This window comes from Amia ocellicauda, chromosome 16, assembly GCF_036373705.1.
Source record: "Amia ocellicauda isolate fAmiCal2 chromosome 16, fAmiCal2.hap1, whole genome shotgun sequence".
NCBI lineage: Eukaryota > Metazoa > Chordata > Actinopteri > Amiiformes > Amiidae > Amia > Amia ocellicauda.
Genome location: NC_089865.1, coordinates 12,461,776 through 12,488,338, shown reverse-complemented (window position 1 = coordinate 12,488,338; position 26,563 = coordinate 12,461,776). Strand labels below are relative to the sequence as shown.

General features: G+C 37.4%; 1 protein-coding gene across 1 annotated transcript; it reads right to left on the bottom strand.

Annotated features, from left to right (window-relative positions):
• Nucleotides 1-275: 275 nt before the first annotated feature.
• On the bottom strand, nt 276-26,546 carry itga6a (integrin, alpha 6a). Its single transcript, XM_066688346.1, has 26 exons — nt 26,257-26,546; nt 14,160-14,287; nt 13,646-13,725; nt 13,238-13,499; nt 12,575-12,706; nt 11,435-11,648; nt 11,096-11,289; nt 10,861-10,955; nt 10,390-10,517; nt 10,184-10,273; nt 9,949-10,010; nt 9,688-9,857; nt 9,365-9,508; nt 8,865-8,980; nt 6,486-6,639; nt 6,305-6,388; nt 6,013-6,092; nt 5,672-5,749; nt 5,101-5,203; nt 4,601-4,774; nt 4,020-4,124; nt 3,754-3,864; nt 3,368-3,466; nt 3,049-3,174; nt 2,648-2,781; nt 276-1,789 (listed from the first exon to the last, which is right to left on the bottom strand). The coding sequence occupies exons 1-25, from the start codon at nt 26,436-26,438 to the stop codon at nt 2,674-2,676; spliced, it is 3,219 nt and encodes a 1,072-aa protein (XP_066544443.1). The 5' UTR covers nt 26,439-26,546; the 3' UTR covers nt 276-1,789; nt 2,648-2,673.
• Between the last annotated feature and the right edge of the window lie 17 nt (nt 26,547-26,563).

The window sequence follows — 26,563 nt, the reverse complement described above, 5'->3', positions numbered from 1 at the left end:
AACAGTTCTGTCACATGCTTACAAAGCATCTTCATATTCTTTAAATTATAGTTATTATAATTCCACAGAGCCCATTCACCTGGCTGAGGTTTTGTTAGAAAGTAGGTAAGGGCAGTGGGAAATAACAATATTGTGTGTACATGGGGCTTTAGGACCATGATGGAAAACACCCAATTTTACTCCAGTGGAAATAGGGCACTCATCTAAAGTGCTCTCTTGTGTAGAATGAAGCCTAATAAATTGTGAATATTGCAGACAGACAGAAAAAGCAATGCTTATTTTTAGATTTTTTTAATTCATTTTTATTATTTTAACAGTAAAAATAAAAAATCCACAGGTAAACTTGATTTTAGGAATCAGGTTTGGGGTGCAGGATTTATTAAAGGAAGTAGCCAGTGATGAGACTTGAAAAAATAAAAATATTTGTTTAGAGCATTTGCAACATTCTGGGTCATACATTACAATATTTACAAGTTTCCTTCGTTATCTTGAAAACTGCAATAATGGCTCCGCTAAAAATTGACAGTTCACATCTAAATCCATTTCCTGTTTAGAGTATTTCAATAAACCTTTTTCTTCAACTTTATAGGAATGTTTGTGTGGGGCTTTAAGATTCAGATACAAAATCAAAAAACAATATAAAAAGTAAAATGCATCATTGTTGTACAATACACCAACATTTAATTGAATTACTACTGCATTTAAAGTTCCCCTGAAATCTAAGGGAGTTAGGAGTTATTTTGCAGAAGAAACCAAGAAACCCAAAACCAAATGCTGTAAACATTGTGTACTAAGTCAATGGGTGCCATGTTCTTTCCAAACATGTCAACTACAAATTCAGAAACTGATCCTAAGGGAATATTGCTTTTGGACTGGCTGGGTTCTCAGTCACATTTAAGCAAAAAGCAATGGACTGCCATCTTACAGAGTGCATAAAAAGGAAATTCAAATGCACACTACTTTTTTAAATGCATTTTTCTTTTCTTTAAAAGACAATATGTATCTTTGGCCTATATTTAATTGCAAGAACAGTCTATGATAAAATAAATACCATATTGTACTAAAAATATTTAAATATATACAAAACGTACAAAATGTTTCAGCCTATACATAAAAACCAGATGAACACATGACTGGTGAAGCACTTAATAAGTAGTGAGGCTAAAAAGCTTAATTAAAGTTGTAAAAGTTTTAGTTTGGTGCTATAGCTGATATGTCCATATCCACAAAAAGATGGATGTGCCAGGACAACCAATGACATTCACAGCTATTGCTCAGCATTAACACTAAACTTCATACCATATGGTAATTTCTAAATTATGACAATAGGTTCAAACTCAAGTGATTCCCTAAAACAGAAATATTTGTACAACAGTGGTGTAAATAAAACAGGCTGTGAAAGTAGATGTGATTTCCATATTTCAACAAGATGTACAGCTGTTAACAGTGGAGTATCCATCAGGGGCATTTGTAAATATCTGTTTGTTTGATGTATGATCTTCTGCATGTGCAAAAAATAAAGAACTTCAGTCGTAAGGAATGTTCTGGAGTTTAGATCCAATATTTGAAATGCACAGGACGCACTGCCATGCTTCGGACTTCAACAACAAAGTCACAGAAAGTCTTAAGAGTAGCTTTCATTTTCATTCCATGTTGTCATCCATTGCTTTTTTTCCAGTTTGTCAAGTTTGGTTTTCCCATCCTTAAACTGACGCTCTTCTTTTCGTATCCTTACAGCGTGGTATTTAGGAACACTGTCATCATACTTAGAACGTTTGAAAAATCCACACTAAGGGGGAATAAAAATAAATATATTAAAACCTATAAAAAATGTAAATTAGTTGAACATAACCGTAAAAAAAATAAAATAAAAAAAAATAGTAAAGTTTATAGTAAAGCATTCATACCGTTCAAATGAGGAGGAAAAAAGTCAGTTATATTAAATCAGAGAAATAGCTTGAAATATACTTTTGATTATAAAAAGAAAAAAACACATGTATGACATTAAATATGGAAAGCAGTATGCAAGAGAGGAATCCCAGAAGTCAGGATGGCAAAGCAGCAACCTGGAGAATCAAGACACATTTAAAAACACTGGGAGAAACAGTTCAGTGTGAGTCTGAAGACCTTGGCAGCCGTGTCTTTGATGCAGAAGAAAGATTAATATGTGGCACAGAAAAAGCTTGAAGCTGCAGAGTTTAAAAAAGATTTTCAGTGCAGACTAGAAATCTACATATACAAATTCTCACCAAATGGTTTTAATTTTCACTTCAGTGTTCAGTCAAGTAATAGGCCTCTACCATTAATACATTCAGAATCAGGATTTATTTGGTAAAGGAATAAATAGGAGAAATATGGATAATATTCTACATTTCGTTAGACTGTATTGCGGTTTATGTCAACATGTTGGCTGGTCAGGTCACTTGACATTTAGTTCATTTTGGTGAAAACGTGCAAGTTGATATATGTAAAAATATACCTTAATATGTTAGCTTGACGTGATTTTAGAAGCCATTGTATATGTCAGTTTCAGAACTGCACTGAAAAAGATTTGCAAGAAAACTGAGCAAAACAGAGTTAGTCTTTGTTAAGCCCCGCACCATGCCAAAATCCACTCCCACAGCCAGACACTCACTGATCTTTTTACCAAGTGACTGGAGGCAGAGATGGGCCCTATGCATCAGTAGTAAGTCTTTCTTTGTCTGATGGCTGAACATGGATCTCAGCCTTGTGATATGCAGCATCATAATGGTCTTTTTTGGCTCTCTTGAAGAAACCACACTAGAAGGAAGCAAGTCGTTAAATAAATATTGATTGACTTCAACACACAGAATCGGAGATATTACTCGTTAAACAATCTGTCCTTACAAGTTTAATCTTAAAAAGGACCGGCTTTACTTGCTACATCAATTATCTTCTCAAAAGGTCGTATTCCTTGCAATTGAACAAAACTTTTCTAAAGATCATCTTCGAGAAAACAATTGTCTTCGAACTACCATTTAGTGGAAACAGCGCTGAATACAGGTACAAACATTGCTTCTTCATTACCTTCCAAAGCAGGAACACAAGCAGCCCCAGCATCAAGATTCCCAAGAGAACAGCAATTAGGATAATCCACCAAGGAGCTCCACTGTACTGTGCCTGTGCCTTCTCTGGAAACACGGTCAGTCTCACCTGGAGAGGAACAAAAAACAAAATAGTCTCTGAGAGTTAAATGTCTGACACTGTATTATGACATTTAAATTCAGCTTGGTGAGATGTTATGGTGAGTGATGCAGTAAAACCAGTGCATGTATGCCCTCAACCCGAGACAGACTCAGCACAAAAAGAACGATTTGATAAGACTGGATTGTAATGATGGTTGTACCTGACTTTCAGCATTTTTAAGCACCATGTTCCTAGCAGAGACATCAAGGCTGAGGGAAGCCTTAACAAGAATGTCAAGATAATTCAGATTTGAGTAACTCTATAGAGGGAAGGGAAAGAAAAAAAAAACGGATCAGTGATATCCCATTGTACATGTAAAACAAAAGTTAAGTAACAAACAAAGCTAAGTTATAAGTCATCCAAGGATAAATCAAGCATGTTTTGTTGTGGCTCTAAAACATTGATGAGGTACAAAAAGCAGTTTCTGCATGTTTTAACAAAACCAGTCATCAAAATATAATTTAAAAGGGAAACTGGGAGAAACTTTTAAATGGGACAAGATGTAGATCTCTTGAACACCAGAGTCCAGGCAGTGTAATGACTCACCTCCAGGAACGTGCTGTTCCAGAGTCTTGACCTAAGAGTGATAATTGCGTTGCTGTCTAATCCCTGTAGCGGACATCTCATCGTTACACACTTAGCTCCTTCACCACAAGTCTGCAATCAAAAATATATATTTTTTATAAAGATATAGAAAACTTCCTGTTGCTAGTGAAAATCTTGAACATTTTAAGTGCTGCTTTTATTCCAATATATCATTTATCATATTAAAATTACCACCAGTGCAAAGGAAGGAAAAATAAATAAAATACCAGAGTCTTATATTTCCTTTGGTCTGTTAGAAGGGAGACTTTTCCGTCCTGTGATGATTTCGCTGCATCAGCTTCACGTTTTGTCCTAGAAATGCTGGTAGATGCCTAAAACAAAGAATTGTGTTACAAACTCTGTTCTGCATTAACTCTGGTAAAAACACACAACAACTAGGTTCCCCTACATATATTTATATTGCTTCCTAAACATTTGGAATAGAGCAACAAAGATGACAAAGGCCTACAGTATGCTATATCTGATAATGCTATTTTGTACTAGACAATTTGTGTATTGCACACACAATATTTGCAATAAAAGGGAAACACTTAATAAATACAAATAAGCAAGCTCACTTTTTCCTACTTTGTCAAAGATCCTTCAATATGAAGAGCATCAAATGAATTTAGCAGGAAGATTTAACAGTTGGCCATTAAAACACCACATATTGTGTATACTGTAAAAGAAGTACATATCAACATGAAATTTGAAAAGCCTTTTTAACAGGTCAAAGGTACATCATATTTCCTTTAGTTTAAGATGAGTTTAATTCAAATCAGTGGAATTGAAAAAAAAAAAAAATTACCTTTAATTTACGATTATTAATTTCTTCTCTAGGGGTGCAGGACACTTTCTCCAGACCACTGCCATGAACCTTCACCAAGTACAACAACCATTTCCCTTGATGATTTTCTTTGGGCCACTGAATATTTAGGGTGGCATTGTCAAATGATTTCAGAGGCTTACCCAAATTGATCACCTTATGAAGGAAGACAAACGATAGCACAACAATTATTAACTTATTAACAGAAGAAACAGAGAACACCTAAGACATGCTTTTAAGAGATATTGCTGACATTAAGCACTAAGCCAGCTTGCTGCTTCTCATTTCTGAATTGTTACACAAATCCTTTAAAACTGAACAATCAGGATTCTGTATTAATTCATTATACCATACTTCTAGTGATCGTAAAAACAGGCCTCAGCCTCCAGGAGGTTTACATGGAACCAGAGATTATCCTAAGAGCAGAACAGGACAATAACTGTTGCAAAGTGACAATATTCAATATTAGTAGAAAAACTTACCCTGAATTCAAATTCAATTAAATTGCCAACATCATCTTCTGACACCATGGCACTCTCTCCTTTCACCTGCCCTCCAAAGTAAAGCTGTGAAGGCTTTGCCACACTGCAAATAAAACCGCAACCATTCACAATACTTGCATTGAACTGCTGCCCAAGGACTTACTTAATAAATCTTAGGTGTCTAAGCGCTTTTTCTCACACAACAACTTTTCAGCACGACTGAAAGTTTGAATTTACACGATTAGCATTGGACTGCAAAAGCAAAAAAACAGGCCTCTCCCAGGCTTTTTATGTTGCAGTTAAAAAAAAAATACAGGGGCAACTGATTCAATTAAAATAACATTACAATAATGTTCTTAAAAGTCTATTATGAGAAGGAATGTACTTTTATAGAAGGAACTATGCTTTTCTACTATTTATAAGAAAAAATCAGTTAGTTATGCAACAATAATAAGCTCCACTGCTTGATTAAATAAATATATAATTGCTTTGAGTAACCTCTTTAGAATCCCCCCTTCATAAAAAAAGGGAACAACCAATTTTCATAAGAAAAGCACAGAATTCTGCTCACCCAGACACTGATAGAAGCAGCTCAATTACCACATTGGCCTTTGCTTTAACTGGAGCCAGACTCTTCTGTTCACTTGTCCTGCAGGATCGAGAGTAAAGTAGATACAATTGTGTATAACATGTACTTTGAAGTGTAAAAGTATTAATTTGGTTACAATGCATCAGGTCTACAATGGGGGAAACAATTACAAAACAATAAGTATTTTCCGTTTTAAAGCAATGACTGGGTCATAATATTTCTTAATTAAAAACTCCTCAGAACCAGCCCTGTAAGGTATGCTCAAAGCCCAGGACATTCCCTACAGTAATGACATGCAGATAGGAGATGCTTAAGCCACTTACGTTTCAAGCTTAAGGTCAATCTCAAGTTCTTTTGTGTCCAAAGAAATCCCTGCAGTACTCAATATCAAAACAAATATAATCTGAAAGAAAATATATTTTACATAAATATTTGGAAATTCATTATCTTTATATTGAATGTAAATTTAAAAGTATTCAATAATCAAACGTTTGCATAACTGACACTGGGACTTTACAGAAAAACTTTTCTAAAATGTGCCATGTACTTTGCGTTTAAATTTAACAGTGGGACAAAACAATGATGGGAAAACTATGTACTTTTAACAAAACTCACTTTCGAATCTCTCTTGAATGGATTACCCAGGTCACATTCTGCACGTGATCCATTCTGATTGGCATGGCAGAGCCCATCCTTTTCCTGGTGAAAATATAATTCAGCAGTTTTAGAATTGGATACAAATAAAATAAAAAGCACAGAAAGCCATTGAGATATAGTGGGTACACATTTCACTCACTGAAAGGGTACGTGAAGCGGAGTAGGAGAGAGTATCTGGAAACGTTGCCACAAGCCTAGCTTCATGAGCATCATCCCCATTAGCGTTAGTCACTGTTATTTCCAGAGCAATGTCTTTCTGGTCACTGAGAGAGATCTCTGGCAGGCCATTCACTCTAAAAGACAAATGGACATTCTTTTCACGCAAAAAACAAAAACAAAGCTGTCATGAGCATACAAAATACATTTCATGGCCGGCCTATCTGTATATCTAAACGCACTGGGCCCTGGGCCAATCGACACGTGTCAGAGCATGACGCAGCTCAAACCACGCCCCTAGAGAAAATGCAAACTCTACTGTTTCAAAAGAAATGCCAGTTCTCGTCTACGCAAAAGAAAATACAAGCACCAAATATATCTTAGACAACTTCACAAGACAAACTGCATTATATCTGAATAAATATTGTGATTTATTGTAATGTAGAAATCGATCACAGCATGTTTAGACTTGCAGAACCCAAGATACACACATTTGAATTGGGTAATGTATTAATTCGATAGCTAATGGGTACATTCAAACAATTTATAAGCAATCAGGTCAATATTAATAAGTTGTGATACAAATAGCATACACTTGTAAGCATAATGTCATGAGTGACTGGTTCATTTTTTAACCCCTGCGTGCATTTCGTCGCAACTTTAGGCCTCCTTTTCAGCTACATACAGTGAGGGGAAAAAAGTATTTGATCCCCTGCTGATTATGTACGTTTGCCCACTGACAAAGAAATGATGAGTCTATAATTTGAATGGTAGGTGTATTTTAACAGTGAGAGACAGAATAACCACAAAAAAAATCCAGAAAAACGCATTTCAAAAAAGTTATAAATTGATTTGCATGTTAACGAGGGAAATAAGTATTTGACCCTTTCGACTTAGTACTTTGCGATTGCCAACAAGGGTTTTGCCACCGAGGTCAGACGTTTCTTGTAGTTGGCCACCAGGTTTGCACACATCTCAGGAGGGATTTTGTCCCACTCCTCTTTGCAGATCCTCTCCAAGTCATTAAGGTTTCGAGGCTGACGTTTGGCAACTCGAAGCTTCAGCTCCCTCCACAGATTTTCTATGGGATTAAGGTCTGGAGACTGGCTAGGCCACTCCAGGACCTTAATGTGCTTCTTCTTGGGCCACTCCTTTGTTGCCTTGGCTGTGTGTTTTGGGTCATTGTCATGCTGGAATACCCATCCACGACCCATTTTCAATGCCTTGGCTGAGGGAAGGAGGTTCTCACCCAAGAGTTGACGATACATGGCCCCGTCCATCGTCCCTTTGATGCGGTGCAGTTGTCCTGTCCCCTTAGCAGAAAAACACCCCCAAAGCATAATGTTTCCACCTCCATGTTTGACGGTGGGGATGGTGTTCTTGGGGTCATTCCTCCTCCTCCAAACACGGCGAGTTGAGTTGATGCCAAAGAGCTCGATTTTGGTCTCATCTGACCACAACACTTTCACCCAGTTCTCCTCTGAATCATTCAGATGTTCATTGGCAAACTTCAGATGGGCCTGTACAGGATTTCAGTCCTTCACGGCGTAGTGCGTTACCAATTGTTTTCTTGGTGACTATGGTCCCAGCTGCCTTGAGATCATTAACAAGATCCTCCCGTGTAGTTCTGGGCTGATTCCTCACCGTTCTCATGATCATTGAAACTCCACGAGGCGAGATCTTGCATGGAGCCCCAGACCGAGGGAGACTGACAGTTATTTTGTGTTTCTTCCATTTGCGAATAATCGCACCAACTGTTGTCACCTTCTCACCAAGCTGCTTGGCGATGGTCTTGTAGCCCATTCCAGCCTTGTGTAGGTCTACAATCTTGTCCCTGACATCCTTGGACAGCTCTTTGGTCTTGGCCATGGTGGAGTTTGGAATCTGATTGATTGATTGCTTCTGTGGACAGGTGTCGTTTATACAGGTAACGAGCTGAGATTAGGAGCACTCCCTTTAAGAGAGTGCTCCTAATCTCAGCTCGTTACCTGTATAAAAGACACCTGGGAGCCAGAAATCTTGCTGATTGATAGGGGATCAAATACTTATTTCACTCATTATCATGCAAATCAATTTATAACTTTTTTGAAATGCGTTTTTCTGGATTTTTTTTTTGTTAATCTGTCTCTCACTGTTAAAATACACCTACCATTAAAATGATAGACTGATCATTTCTTTGTCAGTGGGAAAACGTACAAAATCAGCAGGGGATCAAATACTTTTTTCCCTCACTGTAGGTGAACGCACTTAGGCTGCCCTAGTAAGTGTAAACAGGGTCTTAATCGTCACCCCCCTTTGAAACCATTAGTTCGATCACTGCTACTATTCTGTCTTAACTGTATGGTTTTGCACATTTGCTTACATGGGTAGGGGAGGAAACACATCTTGGTTGGACTCTTTATAGCAGAACCTGTAGGAGATATTTAATTTACTCTGGCAGATGTTGTCACTCCCACAACCTTCTTTTACAAAGTTGACCTGAAACAGAAAACAAATGGTGTCATTTATTATTTGCTGTATAGTATTTTGCCAAGTAGTCCTACTAATGCGAGGATGACCTGGGTAATGCAGTGGGGCAGACGAACAGAACTCAATTAAGGCAGGGAGGCAGGAGGGATGTCAAATTCTAGAGCCCATTTTGGTAGTTTTGTCCTTCAACATTTGCTTTTAACACCAGGATTAACACCTATATTAAGCATCCAATGCAGAAGACTGCACCTTCAAGAGCAGTGTGCCCTCTGTCTCCATCGTGGAAATAATTCTCATGCAAGAGGGTTTATTAATTTGGAAGCCAAGAGTTAGATATTCAATTGATTAGTGGGACCGCACATGACAGTTATTCTATCCACTATTAAACAATACCTCCGATACTGCTTTGACTGGCTCGTTTGAATTGAGCACTGGAACCAGCTCTGGGAGATTCGCTTGTCTCTTTCTGCGCCTGGCTTTCTTGATTGCAACAGAAACAGATATGGGAATACTCCGCAGTTTGTCCTTGATGTTTTCCTAAAAGGGAGGAGTGACAATATGATTGTTCTCAATACGTCGGAGAAATTAACTTACACGGATTTTGGAACTCTACAAAAATAAAAATGAACAAAAGCAAATTGCAGATAAGGAAATCTTAAAAAATGTCTGCACGTCAAAATATATCATTTTTTTATGCTATCTTAAATTAACTTTACCGTCAGCTTTATTTTTTTGGAAACGCATTGCCGCTGATTCTGCCCTTTCAATTCCAAAGTTCCAGTAGATCGATAGTCTGGGTCATCTGCATTTCTATCTGTAAAAAATACTCTTGAAAGCAGCTTTAGTTTCCTCCGGTCTTCTTCAGCTTCAAATGTGTAGGCAACAGCTATCAGAAAGCAAAACAATGTTAGGATGTCTGCTTCCATTGACAACTTGCTAATCTTTAAATTTATGGGGAAAAAAACGAATATACTCACTCAGTTTAGGGCTGTAGTCTTTTGGATTGGCAGTGTAATAAAAACATGCTTTTATATCCATGCTAAAAAAATGGAATGAACATTTATGAGATTTTCACTTTACCATAGTTTTGAAGAATGAAAAAACAAATGACAGAAATAACATGAACATTATTGTGTCCTAGGGTCTTAGAAAAACAGAACAGGCTCCTTGCCCTTTCTAAAACAACGACTGCTTTTTAATCGTATGTCTTACCATATACTGTCACCACAGTTTTTTTTGGTCAGGTCTATTTCCTTAGGTGTTATTTCTATTGCCTTATTAATGCTTATAACTGGCTTTGACCTGAAAGACAGGAAAGAAGGAAAAAACACAAAGACAAACATTATGGATTACATTTTTTAGTGGGGGTACAAGATCATTTCTTTTTAATACATATACACATACACACACACACATACCTGTAAAGCAATACAGCATCTGATAGTGATCCAATGGCAATATCAGGATATGAATTTGAATCCAAATCCATATTCCCTGCCAAGGAATAACCAAATAATTGAATATTGTTGTCTTTTCCACTGAGGGTCTGAAATCAAAGGAAGATAAGTTTATTACTGCATATCAACCCAATTTGAGGAGGCATATCTGACAGACAAACGAGTAATTATAGATTATTTTACTTCACTTCCTTGAATAGAGTGACAAAGGTCCATTATAAGTTAATCACTTGTGGTTGAATTTCACCCTTAGTTTAAAAAGAAAGACCAGTTTAGCATCAGCTGAGGCCAAAAACAAACATCCTTGTGTGTAGAGTAGTGAATACTTCATTATCTGCCCAACAAAAACTGACAGACCAAAGATGCTTAAAAACCATGCTGGAGCTGAAAAAAGGATGGCATTGACACAGTCATTACATATTGGCTGCATACCTGTGTTGGCTTGGTGATAATTCCATTTTTAGATCCATGATAAATGAATACTTTTCCCGAACCATTATCATCATAGGGTGCACCAACTGCGATATCTGTGTGAAAGACAAACTGTCAGAATGCAGACAATGGCTGTTCTGTTCATCAGCTCACAAAGCAGAACAGTTAAAGTAATATTTGTATTAAAAGTTGTATCTAGAATGAAACCCATGGATTTTACTATAATGTTCCCTACCTTGATACCCATCCTGATTAACATCTCCAATGTTTTCAACTGCCAGCCCAAACATCGAATCTTTGGTTCCATTCAGGCGGATGGGTTTGACTTTATCCCATTTTCCTTCATTGTTGATGTAAACATAGACTGCTCCACCAATTTCTCCATCTTTGACAAAAAACTGTGGAGCTCCCACAACAATGTCTTGCCATCTAGAAAGGAAAGTTAACCATTACACACACACACACAAACTCAATCAATACCATTATGTAATTTATTTATAGCCCCATCAGTTAGAACACAAAAAGTTAACCAAATTGCAATAAAGGATCACTTTTTTAACACTGTTCAACATACCCATCTCCATTGAGATCAACCACAGCTACATCATAGCCAAAGGATGACGCCAGCCCTTCTCCTTCAAGAATGTACTGTGGGGAAAGCATTCTTGAATGTTGTCCTTCTTTCTGCAGCAGGACAACAGCTCCACTGTGGTTGGCTCTTGGTGCTCCAGACACAATTGTTAAATGATCCTTCTTGGTAATGCTCTTCCCAGAGTCCAGGGAGAACCCTGAAATGTCAAAACCAACAAATCACACATCATGCTCAACCTGTAGCTATGGGTCATGTAAAAGATACACATTAAAAATGATATTAAACTACTTGCCATGCATGAAATTATCCACTCAATAGATTTTTCTCTACATAAGATGCACATACCACCAGGACATTCAGAGGGGTACATCTGAGGGGAGGTTTTGGGAAACAACCAATAATTCCCCTTTTAAAATATTATATTTTGTATAGAGAATACTTACACCACGAAATCAGGAATAGATCGATTATAGGGATTCATGCATGGCACATCAATGAGAATTATGACATATGAGAATATAAAAATCCATGAAAATACAAAATTGATGTTTTGCTTTATGTTTATTGTTTAGCTTTTTTAAACAAGTACATTATTCTTGTTCATTTCTGCTTTAAGGTTAAACAAATAAAACTATCAGGCAGCTGGCCCTACAGGATGGTGGATTAGAGACACATGCACAATTGCATTCAAATGAAATTCATACGCATGGAGATGCTCTCATAATGAAAATCATACATGAAGGCACGGGTGCATGATTTAATCACCAGAAAGGTCACAAACCTAAGTAGCTATTGGCCATCACATCTACAGCCTTTTCCAATTTTGCCTGCAGGGAAAGTGACTTATACACAAACTGGTCAGGATCAGCATCCGACAAAGTAGTCATAAACAGCAGACCTGAACACACAAAATACAACAGCGTTCCCTCTGAAGATAAAAAACCACCACAAATGTAATGCAATGGTGATATGGAAATAACTGTAGATTTGCAAAAAGTAAAGGTCAGTGTAGAACCATTCTGGGAAATAATCACATAGCACATGACCACATAGTAAATGGTCAATCAATTTCAAACTCTATCCTCTACAGTGATTAATTTCCATACTTTCCACACAACCTACCTAAGTAACTGTTAGCTGGCACAGGCACTAGGTCTTGGTCAAAGCGATTTTCATCACCAACTTCATAAGGACCGTCATCAAATACTCCTAACTCCAACAGTGTGCTGTTCTTTTGCTCTGCTCGTACAATGCCTGGAGTAATGGAGGTGAAGTTCATGGTGAAATGTTTGTTGAGGCAAAATCATGTCATTAAATAAAGACAGGTGACAGTAATGAGAAACCCAAAGCTTAAAACTTAATGCATGGGGAGGAGGGTGGAAATCAGATACATTGATGATGGTGACCGTGAACAAACTGATTGCTTTACTAAATAAACCAAAAGTGTGAAAGGCTTAGAGATCTGAGAATTTTAAAAGTTAAATTAAAATGGAGCAAGCATCCCAGGCATGAAGAATGCTTGCGTCTAAAGGAACTGTAATCTGTTCTCAACCTGCAGAGGTCAGCAGAATTTATATATATATGGAATGGCAGAAACTGTTCAGCCACTACATAAGGAAAGTAATCGTTTTTTAATTTAAAACGAATGCTTTAAGATATTTTAATTTTCCAAATGTCATGCATTGGAATAAAATGCACTTTTAGAATCTCAAATGATTTAAAGTAATTCTCAATTTGTCTCAAGAACAGGTGTAAACTTTCAGGAGGTAGAGGCTGCACTCCTACCTTTCCAGTTGTAGGCACCTGGTGCTCCAAATACAATATAATGAAAGTCCTTTGTGAAGGTCGCTGACAAGCCCTGTTGGCACGAGCCAAACCTCTCATGGCCTCGTTCCCTGCCCTCACAGAATTTCCAACTGCCGCCATCTTCATCGGCATTTGTATCAATTTGAAGGTTTTGGCTCAGCACGTAGCAGCGACCGGTGATGTCGCGCGACTCCTGAGGTGTGTTCACAAACCGCCGTTTCTGGTAGCGATGGGCACATGTCTAGAAACGACACAGTCCAAACGCATCAGCTTCCACCCCCCATAAAATAGGGATTGTGACAAGTTAAATCTGCTTCATAAATATATATATTTAACGTGATATAATACTTCATATAATATGATAATAGTTTCTAACACTTCACTTACCACAATCTTCCCTCCTGGTCCCTGACTTTGTACTGTCACCCCCATCCACTGGTTCTCCTTGCTTTCATCATTTGGATCAGCTGAAAGGATGACATGAATATAAGAACTAAGCAAAACATATAAATGAAATAAATCTTCTCCTCACAGTAATCAATGCAAAGTACAATGCTGTAACTTGTGGCTATAATTGTTGCCAAAAGTGCTTCCACCAAATATTGAGTTGAGGGCTCTGAACACTTATGCAATCAACATTGTTAAGTTACAGTAAATGTTAGCAAAAACTAATCTTACCCTTAAAAGACTTCAGTTTAAGTGTTGAAGTTTGAAATAAAATATTTAAAAATGTGTATGCATCATTTTGTAATTTCACTAAATGGGACACCATAGGAAGGGTCTGAATAATTTTAGAAGGCACAGTATATCTGGTAAAAATTGTCTCTTATCAGACATGAATCACAACAAGAAACATCAACAGTTCTCCCTGGTTCCACTAAAAGACATGTGAAATGCTTACCTTCATTGTCAAAATCAATACGCTTACAGTCATTTGACTGTGTTGTAAACTCACAGCTGTACAGTCCTCCTGTTATATTGGCTTTCTGATGCTTTAAGGCTTTAGCACGAGGAGCTCCAACTAGCAATCTGAAAATACAGAACACAGAAAAAATTACCACAACCATCAATTCTAAATTTTATATCATCGCAGATCAGGCATGAAACATGGTCAGCGAGTTATATTATTTTTATTGGGATTACAATATATATATTTCGGTAATCAAGGCTCATGTACAATGGAGGCAAAGCAGATCTCAACGTAGTACAAATGAACAGGAATATCCAGATGGGATTCAATGAGACCGACCCACAGAGAACATGCCAACACAGCAAAAGCCTGACTGAGAATACAGAGCCACAGATTTTGTTAAAGCAGCTGGGAGCTGTATTCCCTCCACTTTGAGTTGCATACAACTGCTACCTAAGAAATGAACTTTAACACTTTGAAGAAAAAGACAGAAATACAGAATCTTTGCGAGCTTCTCATTGCCAAATTTCTTGGGGGTTCACCTGCAGCACAATGCTAGTCTTTAGTCAGATCAGAATATATGGCGGTAACAGAGTTACACCAACACACAGCGCTCATGGCACAGCACACACAGCATGCAGGATGCCATTTTGAGTGTCAGTGACTAGACTCAGATGCATTTTTCATTTAATTTACCACTCAAGCTCCAAGCGTTCAACCAAACAAAATTGCCAGTTCAACCAAACCAAAAAGAACATGGTGAGAGTTTAAGTATGGAAGTGGCATCGGATGTGCTGAAGCATCTGGACTTCTTGTTGTTAGGTCACTTTTTGGAAATTGGTAATGTTACAATTAATTTTACATACTATGTCATGGGAAAATATTCTTCACTAATTAGTAGTGTTTTGCATGGCACTCTAATCAAAAGTGCCAACTGGGGAACCATATATAGATAAATAAAAACATGACACATCTTCAGTGAATTCTTTCAAATAAAAGCTCCTTATCTCCATGAGGACTGGATGCTTCAGTGATAACATTCATTCAAACACTCCAGAGAATTTCGCCACACAAGTCCTCTTTGTGGAGGGAAACAAAAAGACTACTCTCCAGTAGCTGGTGATACAGACAGTAACCATGTGCGGCATATGAGACAGTTGGAAGGGAATCCCACAGCAGCACTGTATTGCGGTTTCATTCCTCCCATTGGCCAGCTGACAGCGGTCCAGAATACAAGGACAGATACATGGTGACATGCAATATTGGAGGAAAAAGTGCTGCTTGATGCACATATGCCCAGTCCCCTGCTTTATTCGGAAAAGCCAATTTGTGGAAAATTAAAAATATAAATTAAACAAATCGATATCAAAAGTTTATGGATGCAAGGCCAGTTTAAAAACATGTATATACCAATTATAAATATATTTAGTTTGGACAAATGTTTAGGACTATTGCATACTAAAATATTGGCTTTAATCCATGCAAGCCAAATGTAATATTAATCCATAAAATCTGTGATGTTTTTGCTTGAGCACAATTCCTTTTTATGGCTTCAATTGTTAATTACACCAAAATAGCTGCATATCCATTCATATATTATCAGTGGCATGAAGGCAACACTATGGCATTGCATAAGGAGTCAATATTGTCTAATACAACCACATCTGTCTTAAGTTGCTCTGTCTGGTTTTGCCTCTTTAGCATGTAGATGCTCTAACCTGTTTACACACAGCCTAGTTCTGCTTGTGCTGAAGTGATAGGACTAGCACACAATATGGGGATCTATGGCACCTTGTACAACTAACTATTAGTCACGTTTTAATCATTGTAAAAGTGTTGTGTTGCTGGGATTACAGACAAACAGTGCACCTACTTTCTGGGGGACTACTAATAGGTATGGTTGGCCATCCCCTTGCTAGAGTCTGTACTATCTGCAGAGCAGTAGCAGCCCCATCAAAATGCAACTGAAGTGCAAGTCAAAGGGTCAAGGAGTTTTGGGTCATCGGTAACTTGTTGTGAAAATAAATATCATTGCCATCAGTTTGGCTGGCTGCTCCAATGAGATAAGTACAATCAGGATTTCTTCTTAATCAGTGCACTTCAACAAAATGCAGTTTTAGACTAGATATTTAGCCTGTCGGTTTCCCTCTACCCTTACTTAAAAAATAAACCGCAAATTTCTGTTCTCATCTGCATAAAACCCTTTACTGTTTTCAGCAAACAGCAGCTGTGGAGGACCTGGGTAAAAACGTGCCATTTTTGTTTCATCCAAATCATTATCTGCTTAACTGGTCTTCGTCAGAATGTCCACATGTTCTAGATATCCACTGATTGAGGATTTAGAGAGACTATAAAACCTGTAGGACTGAAGCTCTCCAGGATCAGGACTGGTTGCTATTTCCGGTCTATGCATTAACAAAAAAATCTCCAAAAATGTATTAAAAGACCTACTGCTATTCTCCAAAGGCTTCTGCCCTACATACCTGTGCCCTTTAAAGATACCTCATAATACCATTACATATTTACCGACTGAATCTGACTGGCATTTAATCATTTGGTGTGTTTTTTAGTTATCTGTACTTATGGAGTTTTAAATAAATCAGTTTTCACACAAAACTGCAAACAAGAAGCTAATTGTTGGGCAGCTGCAGTGAAGTTCTCAGTGGGTCACATTTTCCAGCCTGAGGCAGGACAGTCATTGTTTACTATGCTCATTTTAAAATATCTGCAAATCTTTTCAAAAATCTAAAATTCATTTTAAAGGATATCAGAAATACATTAACGCAAATTGGTGATTAAATACACAATTCTGTTTAGTATATTAACATTAACAGGCTATAAATGAGTAATATATGGCTCTGTGAAAGGAAATCAGGTTAATTCCTCTGTTAAAAATAAAGTTAAATGTGAAGGACAAGTAATGTATTGTTTTTAATGCATTATTTGATTAAGGACAACATACTGTGTGTGCTATTTTGTACAATACCTGTTTATTACAATGTTTTTCTTCTATCCATATTCCAGAAGTGCCAGTGTTTGAATTAACTTACACAATACCTTGTCCTTTATTGAGATATCATTTCTAGAGTGTAATTTAACAATACCATAATCGTGAATCTATATATTAATCCCTTTGCACTTTTTATTGTGTCCCTGGAAACAATACTGAAGGCTATACGTAGATGGGGTATATAGGTTCATGATTTATTTTTCCTTGCTTTGTTATATAGTGATTCAGACATATCGTGTGAATGCATAGCCTTATTGTGACAAGATTTATCAAGTACCTTCTTTCCCTGGTCCTTTACCTTCAGACAAGACATTTTGTTTTAACACGTATTAATACTGAAAACAACACTTATTTTAATTAACAATGTGAAAAACATGATATTTATTAATCTTAATACTTTACTGGGAACATAACTCCTTTTGTTTATGTATAATAAATTGTGTTAGCAATTAAGATTTTAGCAATACTTATAATTGACAGCAACATTCCTGTAATCTGTCAGTTAACGCTTCTCTGCTGAAATATCCAATGTAATTTTGTTCAAATATTGCTTAGTTGTTTACATGTTTCATCATCACAAAAATATGTTAAAAAGCAGGGCTGTAACAAGTCCCTGCCCTTTTAACGTTTTCTGCATATTGAGAAAAAATAAGGGCACTTTTCAAGTATTGTGTGTGTGGGGGGTGGTTATGATAGAGCTTAAATGTTTAAACTTATTTTTAAATGTTTAACATTTTTGGATGAGAGATAATTGGAGGATAACCATGGGATATGTTTTGACACTCAGCCTATAGTATAGGGCAATTCTTCAATTAAAAAGCAGTTATTTTAACCCTAAACCCAATCCACATAAATCCCAGTGCTCTACTGTAAATCTCCTACTGATCCTTAGGCTTAGGTCATGAGGACCTTTCATTTGACCTTTCAGGTGAAAAATCACAACATACCAACAGGAACCCCCCTCCCTTGGCAAACCTCAATGTAAATCAGAACAAAGTCAATATGGCTTTCCAGCACAGCTGTATTTGAAAAGCAGTACTGTGCAAGACGTCTTGTAGTGTATTGATTCCCAATTGACTGTCTTTTCACACTCATTCTAAAGGGAGGTACAGTGTGTGTAACTGCTATTTATTTCCACCACCACTCTAAAATTACTTGAAAGAGATACTTCATTAGTAATTGCCATCTTGTTTGGAATACCATTAATCTGATTACTGTAACTGTCACTGAACAAAATTGAAGATTTTCTATTTGTACTTCTTTTCATTATTCACCTCTCACCAAAACATTACTTCCATAGTTCACAGAGAAATTAATTGTGAAGGTAACTAAGAGATGCAGTACAACCCATTGAGCAGAAACATCTCAAATCTTGTTATTGTTAGTGAAGTTAAAAAAAGAACAGAAAAATCACACCAGAGTATATTTTCTTCTACAGCTCAAGATCCCCAGCAAAGCGTTTCAAAGATGGCTGCAGAATTTAGCAGGTTACTGAGGGGTAACATTGACGTTTACATGCAATAGTTCAGATTTTAGGGCCAAAGACTACGGGACACATGAACACAAGGTTTCCATTATTAGGAAATAAAACATGCCATCTCATCTGAAAACTATGTGCTGCTTCATCCCCTTCCCAGAACACACCCTTTCAGTTATGTATAATATGTTCTGTGCATGCAACGGAAGAGGTGCAACAGACAATCCTCCTGGATCAGTTATTTTTCCTGTACAGCCTGGGATCTGTAGTGCACAGGCCCTTGTATAGGCAGGTCTGTTTCACTTCCAAAGAAAGCATTTACTCATAATGCCCTTGAGTATCAATTCATTATACCAGGCAAGGACAGACTAATTATTGCTAATTAGGAGTATCTGATGGTCTTTTGCTTCACTGCAACACACTAGAATCTTTAGAAGTATATTCTTCAAGGTGCTTAGGATTCCACTTTAATAGTTGAATCCATTATTTGATATTAAAGTATATGATATTAAGTTGAAGTGTAGTTTTTTTCCTGGAAAATCTACAACATAGTTCAGAAAAACAATTAAGTGCAGTGTTTTGAGACAGGTCAGCCACCCCACAACTCTCCTGATGGGTCCCGATCTGGCAGGAAAGAGCACCACTTTGGCTTTTTCCCAGGAACACGGAAGAGGAGCTAGAAGGTACCTGAACAACCCCAGCCAGTGCCTCCCTGAGGCGTGAAATAGCTTGTTCACACTCACTGATTATATACAATGGGGTAAAAATATGTTTGGAAATGAGGTAGTGTCACCCAAGCATGGGAACTCTTCCAAAAACTGCAACCACGAGTGACTGTATGTAGTACATCGCTTCAAACAGACTTCTGCTGTTCAGCTCATTTAAGCTAGCTGTTAAAATTCAAATACAGTACCCCAGAGTGGAACATCTTTGTTTAAAAACTCTAGGGAGTTACACTGTCTAAATATGTATTCATATCAAATAAATAACATCTGAAACAGACTGATACCATGAAATTATTTCAGGAATACTGGATCCAAAGCTGCACCTTTTTGAGCCATGAATAATGCCAGCCACATTACTGACCGTCAGAGCATCCTGCTGTTACTTTTGCACAGCTAACATGTAGGCTTGTAAGGTTCTGTCAACCCTTCCTGGTAATTGGTTTCAGATTGCTTGAGATCTTGGTCAATTGCAAAGGGCACTCTTTACCTAGGATTTTTTTTAATTAAAAAAAAAAGTGATGCTAAAATTAAATTCAGTAAAACATTTTATCACATTTTATTTTTTTTCCCCCAATACTATAATTTGTAATTGTATCTGTTAAATGGTTATAATACCCTAGTGTCTCTCTGCAGTGTTAACCACCAGCACATTTCAATAGCAAAATGATTAAGCAGGGTTTCTAGGGGGCAAAATACAGTGTACAGGTTCACTGTGAACAGCCTAGTCTTTAACTGACCTCATGCAAGCATTGGCTTATTAGATGTCCACAAGTAACCCGATTTCAATTACCAAGTGTCTTGTACTGAATTAGAGCCCTGGTGGGGGATGACAATAAAACCTGACTTCAAGATGTGGTCCATTTCCCCCCAGCTGCACGTTCAAAGCCAGGAGAAGCTCTGCAGCTGTTTTAACTTTACCAGCTTACAAAACCAAGACACACTTGTTGGTTTGAGGTTGAAGAGACACTACTGTCCATTACAATTTGTACACAGAGAGTCAAAAACACCATCGGAAGGAATAGAGATGTTTCATTCAGTGAAACTGAAAATAATCATTTTTTTTCTTAGAATAACAGTCAAGTTATGCCAAACTGAACCAAAAAAATAAAATAAAATCAGCCCTGCCTGGTTTAGATGCTATTACCAATTCTTTATTAATTAGTCCATACCATACCCCCCATAACCCATGAAATATTGACAAAGATAAACAAAGTGTGTACTTATTGTCCACATTCACCTACTTTACTACAATCACAGCATACATAAATCATTCAACGTCTTAATTTACACTGACATGTTCACAGATCCCAAAAAGACAAGACAAATATAACGTGTGCCTCAATACATGTCTTCAGTGTTTTACTGCTCAGGAAACTAAATGAATGACAGGAAGGAAAGGGGACCAGTGCCACATAGTAGCAGCAGATCACATTGGGGAAAAAACAACACACAGAAAGCCAGACTGCAGTGCAAATCTAATCATGCAGAAATTAAAAAACAATCCAATCATTTAGTTACTAAATTCCATTCTAATCTGTGCTGCCCTTTTTTGGCAGTTTGAACAAATATTGGCATTACCGTTAGAAATCCAAACAAAATGGTTGTAAAATACTAGCATGAGTTTCTATTGCTATCTATTATGGTCAGAACTGCTAGTGAGACTGTGGGGGAGCTGCGCTGAGGAATGGGTGCAATGTTTAATGTGAGTTCAGGTAAAGGGGAACTGCTCTCTGAATCCATGTGTGCAGCACCTGGTATCAGCAAAAGCAACCGCCTAAAGTTAAAAACAGTATTCATTTCAAAAGATGGTATTTTGTAATTCAACAGACAAATCCATCCTCAGTGAACAGTGATTTAATGCTTTAAATTTTAGACAACCTTGTTTCTTCTTTTAAGTTTCCTTACCTGAAAATACCCTGTAGTGAATGGGTCTCAGATGCATACTGCAGAATCTCAGGCAATGTCTCCATAAGCCACATGTTGTGTTTTAAATTAGACTGGCGATATAAACTCTGATCTCAGCCCTCCTCTGGCAGTGCTACCTGACCTGTTTTTAGTTCCTAATATCAAAGCTGGGGAACAAAAATCTTCAATGTGTGGCCATGCCAGTGCCAAGACTTTAACACACTTCATCAGCCTTTCAAATCCGTCTGGTCTCTTTTCCTTACTGAAATTAATCATTCTCTCCCCCTGTCAGAGACAACACATTTCATTCTTGTTCCACATTCACCTCTCACAGAGAAATTATGCATGGAAAAATCCTGTTAAATGTCAAACAGTTGCTCACCATCAATTCAAATCAATCTCTTCTCGTCCCCTTCATCACAACAAAAAGAAAATATGATTGTATGATAGGATTGAAAATATTTTGAAAACCAAATTGTGAATAGTGTAACTGTCAAGCACAGGGTTTAAATAGATGCCAGTCATTATATCAGTGTTAATTTTTGGCTAAATTAGACAATATTAATCGCAGACAGAGATATTAATATCTTAATCGCTTTGAAAAGCAGAGAAATAAACTGTTTTATACCACATGTTGGTGGCTACAGAAGTTTAAGTACTCTAGACAAGTATTAACTGCAGATCACAAATGGTGATTTAGAGAATAACTCGGGCAAAGCTAAATTTTTAAATTAATAAAAAGAGCAGAATTATTGATTTATAAGACAAAGCTACAAAAATATACCCATTGCAAAAAAGTTAAAATGGTCCCCATCATTACTCTCCCAATCTGCATCTATTTTGCAATCTCCTTCAGTAAAATTAACTTAACAAAAATCAGTGAAGTACAGACACTACCAGGCGGACAGCAGGCTTTGAAATAAGACTCAAAGGGAAAAAGTACTTCCCACCTGTATCAATTTGTAAAACAATTTCACTCAGCTAGTAGAGAGATACTACACAAAGCAACAATTATAACGCCAAGAGTCTGTTTTCATGCGAAGGAGAGTTTGATACAGTAAATTGCTGGAGACAGCTTGGTTTTCACATCTTAGCAGGAGACTTTACCAGTTGCATGCCTGGCAGCATTCATCAAAGTAATTAAAAATGACTATGAAAACGCTCATTGCACCACACAGAATGTGACTATTGTTAAAGGAAACTATCAATACCTTGCAGATCTCATGCAAAGCTGTTATTCACTTGTCCTGCTAGGCTTATGCAGGTTCTGTAAGCCACTAACATGCTACAGCTAGCAGCCTCTGGCTTCAACCCAACTACCGCTCCTCCAGTTAAATTCTCTCTCTCTTTCTCTGTCCCCCCAAGACGGGCCCTGGCATGCTGCGTGCGCACAGTTCCCCTCCTTCGCTCACAGCCACCTGAAAAGTACAGACCTGCAAGGCATGTTTGTTTGAGGCCTGGCTAGTGCTCTCCAACAGCGTATGCCTGACTTGCTGTAGGGTGTGTCTAAGGATATGATTCACGGGTTACACAGAGCCAACACCCACTGTAAATGTGTAACAAGTTTCCTATCTGGAAGCTGAAAAATATAGTCAAATTCTTAATTCCTATACCGTGCATAACATTCTCAAAATATGTTCACCCATTTTTTATGACTGAATACTTTCTTTATAGCTGATATAGATACAACAGGGCATTTATCATCAAAGGCCTTTGTAAAGAAGGTTGCACCACATTTTCAGGATCTAATGTGTGCTGTGGGAAGCAGCAGCAGAATAATGTACTGACCTGTATACTAAAGCACATGCTTGTACTCGGGAATGGTTTTAGGCTGGTTCAGAGGGTTATGTGAACTGGTCAGAAATAACTTCCATTCCATTTACAATCAGAACATTTTAATTATTTGGTTTAAAATAAGAATGAAATCGAATGCAATTTGTATACAAAACGTTTCCCCAGTGCTTTGTTTCATAGGTTGTGAATGTTAAATCACAGGGGAGCTTTTCTGTAAGCATTTAGTGAACCAATGGTACTTATTCATTTATAACTGATATGTGCAGGACATCTACCATTCTATGCTACTCTGAAGCTCTGTTAAGCATTTCACAGCATTAATAATATTAACGATATTTACAAATGATGACCAAAGTGGGTCTACAATTTTACAGCCAATGCACAAATGCGATCCAAACCAAGCACCACCCATCACTTAATGGGAAGTTAGTCACTTGATGGACAAACTAGAATACTCTTATTGTTTCTTCTCCTGAGCAAAATATTTGTCATCATATGATGCATCTACCTCAAGTAAACTTCAATCATTCACTTTTAAGATTTCAACAATATTTAAATTGACTGCATAATGTTTCTGAAATCATGCAATTAATGCTATGATTTTTTTAAATGTTGCTTTACTGTTTCTACATTGTGCTTTTGTTGTCTACATCTATACCACAATTTATAAGTGTTCTTTAAAAATCATATTTTATATGCATGTGTGTGGGGGCATTTATTATAACATTTAAACAGTACTTTTAAATTATTTTTGTATTATATAACTTTACAATAAATGCACAAAATCATACTTGACAGACCAAGTTGAATACTCATTTCTTCTCTAGAGCAAAATATTTCTCATCATATGATGCATCTACGTAAACTTGACTCAACTAAAGCTACTGTAACATATCATTATTTGATTTGATGGCATATTTGGTCAAATCTTGCCCATATTAGTATGCCTCCCTGCCTTGTTTCGCAAATGTACAGGTCTGCCTGCAATCCCAAAGTATGCATTCCTTTATGAAGCACCAAGCTCTCTGCCAAATTACAACCAGCAGACTGAAGCATTCCTCCTCCCAGTCTCACATGCCAACAAAATGATGCTCCCAAACTAGTCTATCACCCACATTTCAACTCTCACCCCCACTCTTGTGCATGTATTATTTTAATGTTCATGATTTTAAAGCTCCTGATAAAAATAACACTTTTACACGGAAAAGGAAAAAAAGTGTACATTAACAGGCAAATCTGGGTGGAAATACCCGAGATGGTCCACAGCAATCTCTTTTGCAGTCTTGCAAAATAAAAAATAAGGAAACCGGCCATATATTAACAATGCTATATTGGTTTAAACAATATTGATTTATTCAAGGTATATATACTGGTTAAGTGCTGTAGTTTTATCAACATAAACCTTTTGAGCTATAGAAGCACATTTTCATTAAAAAATGTGATGGAAGAAATTATGTTCAAGTCTAAATAGCAAGAACTGGTCTTTAAAAAGAGCTCTAGAAGTCCATATTAGCTGAATATGCTGATTTCCATGTGCACTTGTTATTGTCGAATGAGAAATTACAGGAAAGAGGGCTGATAACACACAGACTTGGGTCAAAAACATAAAAAGCAAGTCACTATTAGATAAAGTGAAGGTCGAGGACTCCTACTGGTTAAATTCAATACAGCTGACACAGTAGAAGAGACTTATTGAAAAATCTGTAGCAAAATTGATGTATACATCAGTGCCAGTTTCAGTATCATCTAAGCAATCCCGATTTAAGCCTCTGGGCAAGCAAATTTTGCATGGCAGGGTTTACACCTGCCCAAACAGCAGTGAGCACAGATGCTTAAAACTAAATTAAGAGCTTAACTGTAAAGTACTCTTCTCACCCACCCACTAAATTAAGGAGGAAAAAGCAGGCTGTTATTTCTGAATGAAGCTATGAAAAGGGGTGATATGCAGTATCTAAGCTTAAATGTATAAACCGGAGTTGTTAAATGGAAAACGCTGGTGCTGGTCCAGGAAGTATCAAAGCTATAATTAAGCTGTTTTTACATAAAGAAAGAAAAGGAAGAAAGTACATAACTGAACTGGGGAGTTATTTTACAGAATATTTATTGAAATAATTTACATCTTAAGGCTTTAAAATCTAAAGTACACACACTAAAGTAGGTCCAAGAAAAAAACTCTCAATCTCTGCAACAAAATCCAAGGCTGCAAAATAGGGTGTGTATCATTTGTAGCCCAACCACCTGTGATTCAGTCACATGTAAATAAACAAGCAAATAAACAAACCAATATGTTATAGAGGGGTTGTTTTCCAGCCACTACACACTTATTATTTATATTATGAATTCATAAAATCTGCGTTGAGGAAAATAAATAACAATCGCAGGCTGTAGCTCTATCTGCAAGCCAGACGTATGACTACAACTGTACCAACAAAGTAACGGTGTAATGCAAACCCAATAAATAAACGTGCAAGCTTTCTGCAATAAAACAGGGGCTTTGTTAACTTGTTACCCCCGTCAGGCCATGCGGATCACAATAGCTCCCCCCCCCCCACCACCGTCTGAATACCAATGCAGCAGCATTGAGGCTTTCCCTTTCTTTTTCTAATGAGCAATTCAAAAGTTTCTAAACTCACTGAGCTTTTCCGAAAATGTGCAATGCATATCCGAAGTCTTACATTATTCAAACTCTTAGTCAATTGCGAATACCTCTAATAATGAAAGTAACTGTATTCGTCCATCTGAACAGCACAAGGGTAAGTAAGCAAGCAAGCAAGCATGGGTGACTAACTCATACACGTCGGAAATGTACCTGAAAATAGAATGCACATAATTAACAAATCAATGATGTCATCACTGACAGGTTCGAGATTCTTAATGTGTTACCAAAGTCTTCGACCTTTGAAACCCTGTGTAGAAGAGCCTGTTTAAACGTTGGGCATTTCCCAGACAGTCGTCAGAAATGCATCGTTTATACTACAGGGGAGCTGTGCAAAGAACCTGCTGTCTCCTAACAAGTGCCAACCTGTCCAAGTAAGCCAAACAACAAGACAAAAGACGAACAGTTACACAGAGAAGTTTGCCCTGTTGTTGTTTTTTTAAATAAATGAATGAAAGGCACATACATAACGCAGAATAACACATACGATCACTGAATTGAATAACATATACCAAACTTACAGTCTTTTATCGGTGGGCTGCAGCTGCCTATGCATGGCGAGGGAGAAGCCGAACAAGCTCCCGCGCTCTCCGTTTTTTCTGAACACGTTCTGTGTATCAAGGTTGAAAGCCGAAATAGATGTCCATTGGAGAAGACAAATGAGCCCCCCTTGGAGAAAAAGCCACTTTGTCGCAAACGCCATTGCGCCTTGTGTCAAGTCTGTCCCACTTCTCTACCTCCCGGTGTCCTTTGCGCTGGTGTGAATGTCGGACTTGCGGTCACTGAATGGTGCCGTTGTTCTCCAGGGGTTTAGGTTTTTAACCAAGT

Bases quoted from the DNA above. Each gene is read 5' to 3' on its own strand.
- itga6a (XM_066688346.1), bottom strand. From the start codon at position 26,438: ATGGCGTTTGCGACAAAGTGGCTTTTTCTCCAAGGGGGGCTCATTTGT. The intron at 4,775-5,100 runs GTAAGTTTTTCT...TTCCTTCATAAG, and splicing joins TAATTGAATTTGAATTCAGG to GTGATCAATTTGGGTAAGCC. The intron at 4,125-4,600 runs GTAATTTTTTTT...TCTTTGTTTTAG, and splicing joins TTAATAATCGTAAATTAAAG to GCATCTACCAGCATTTCTAG.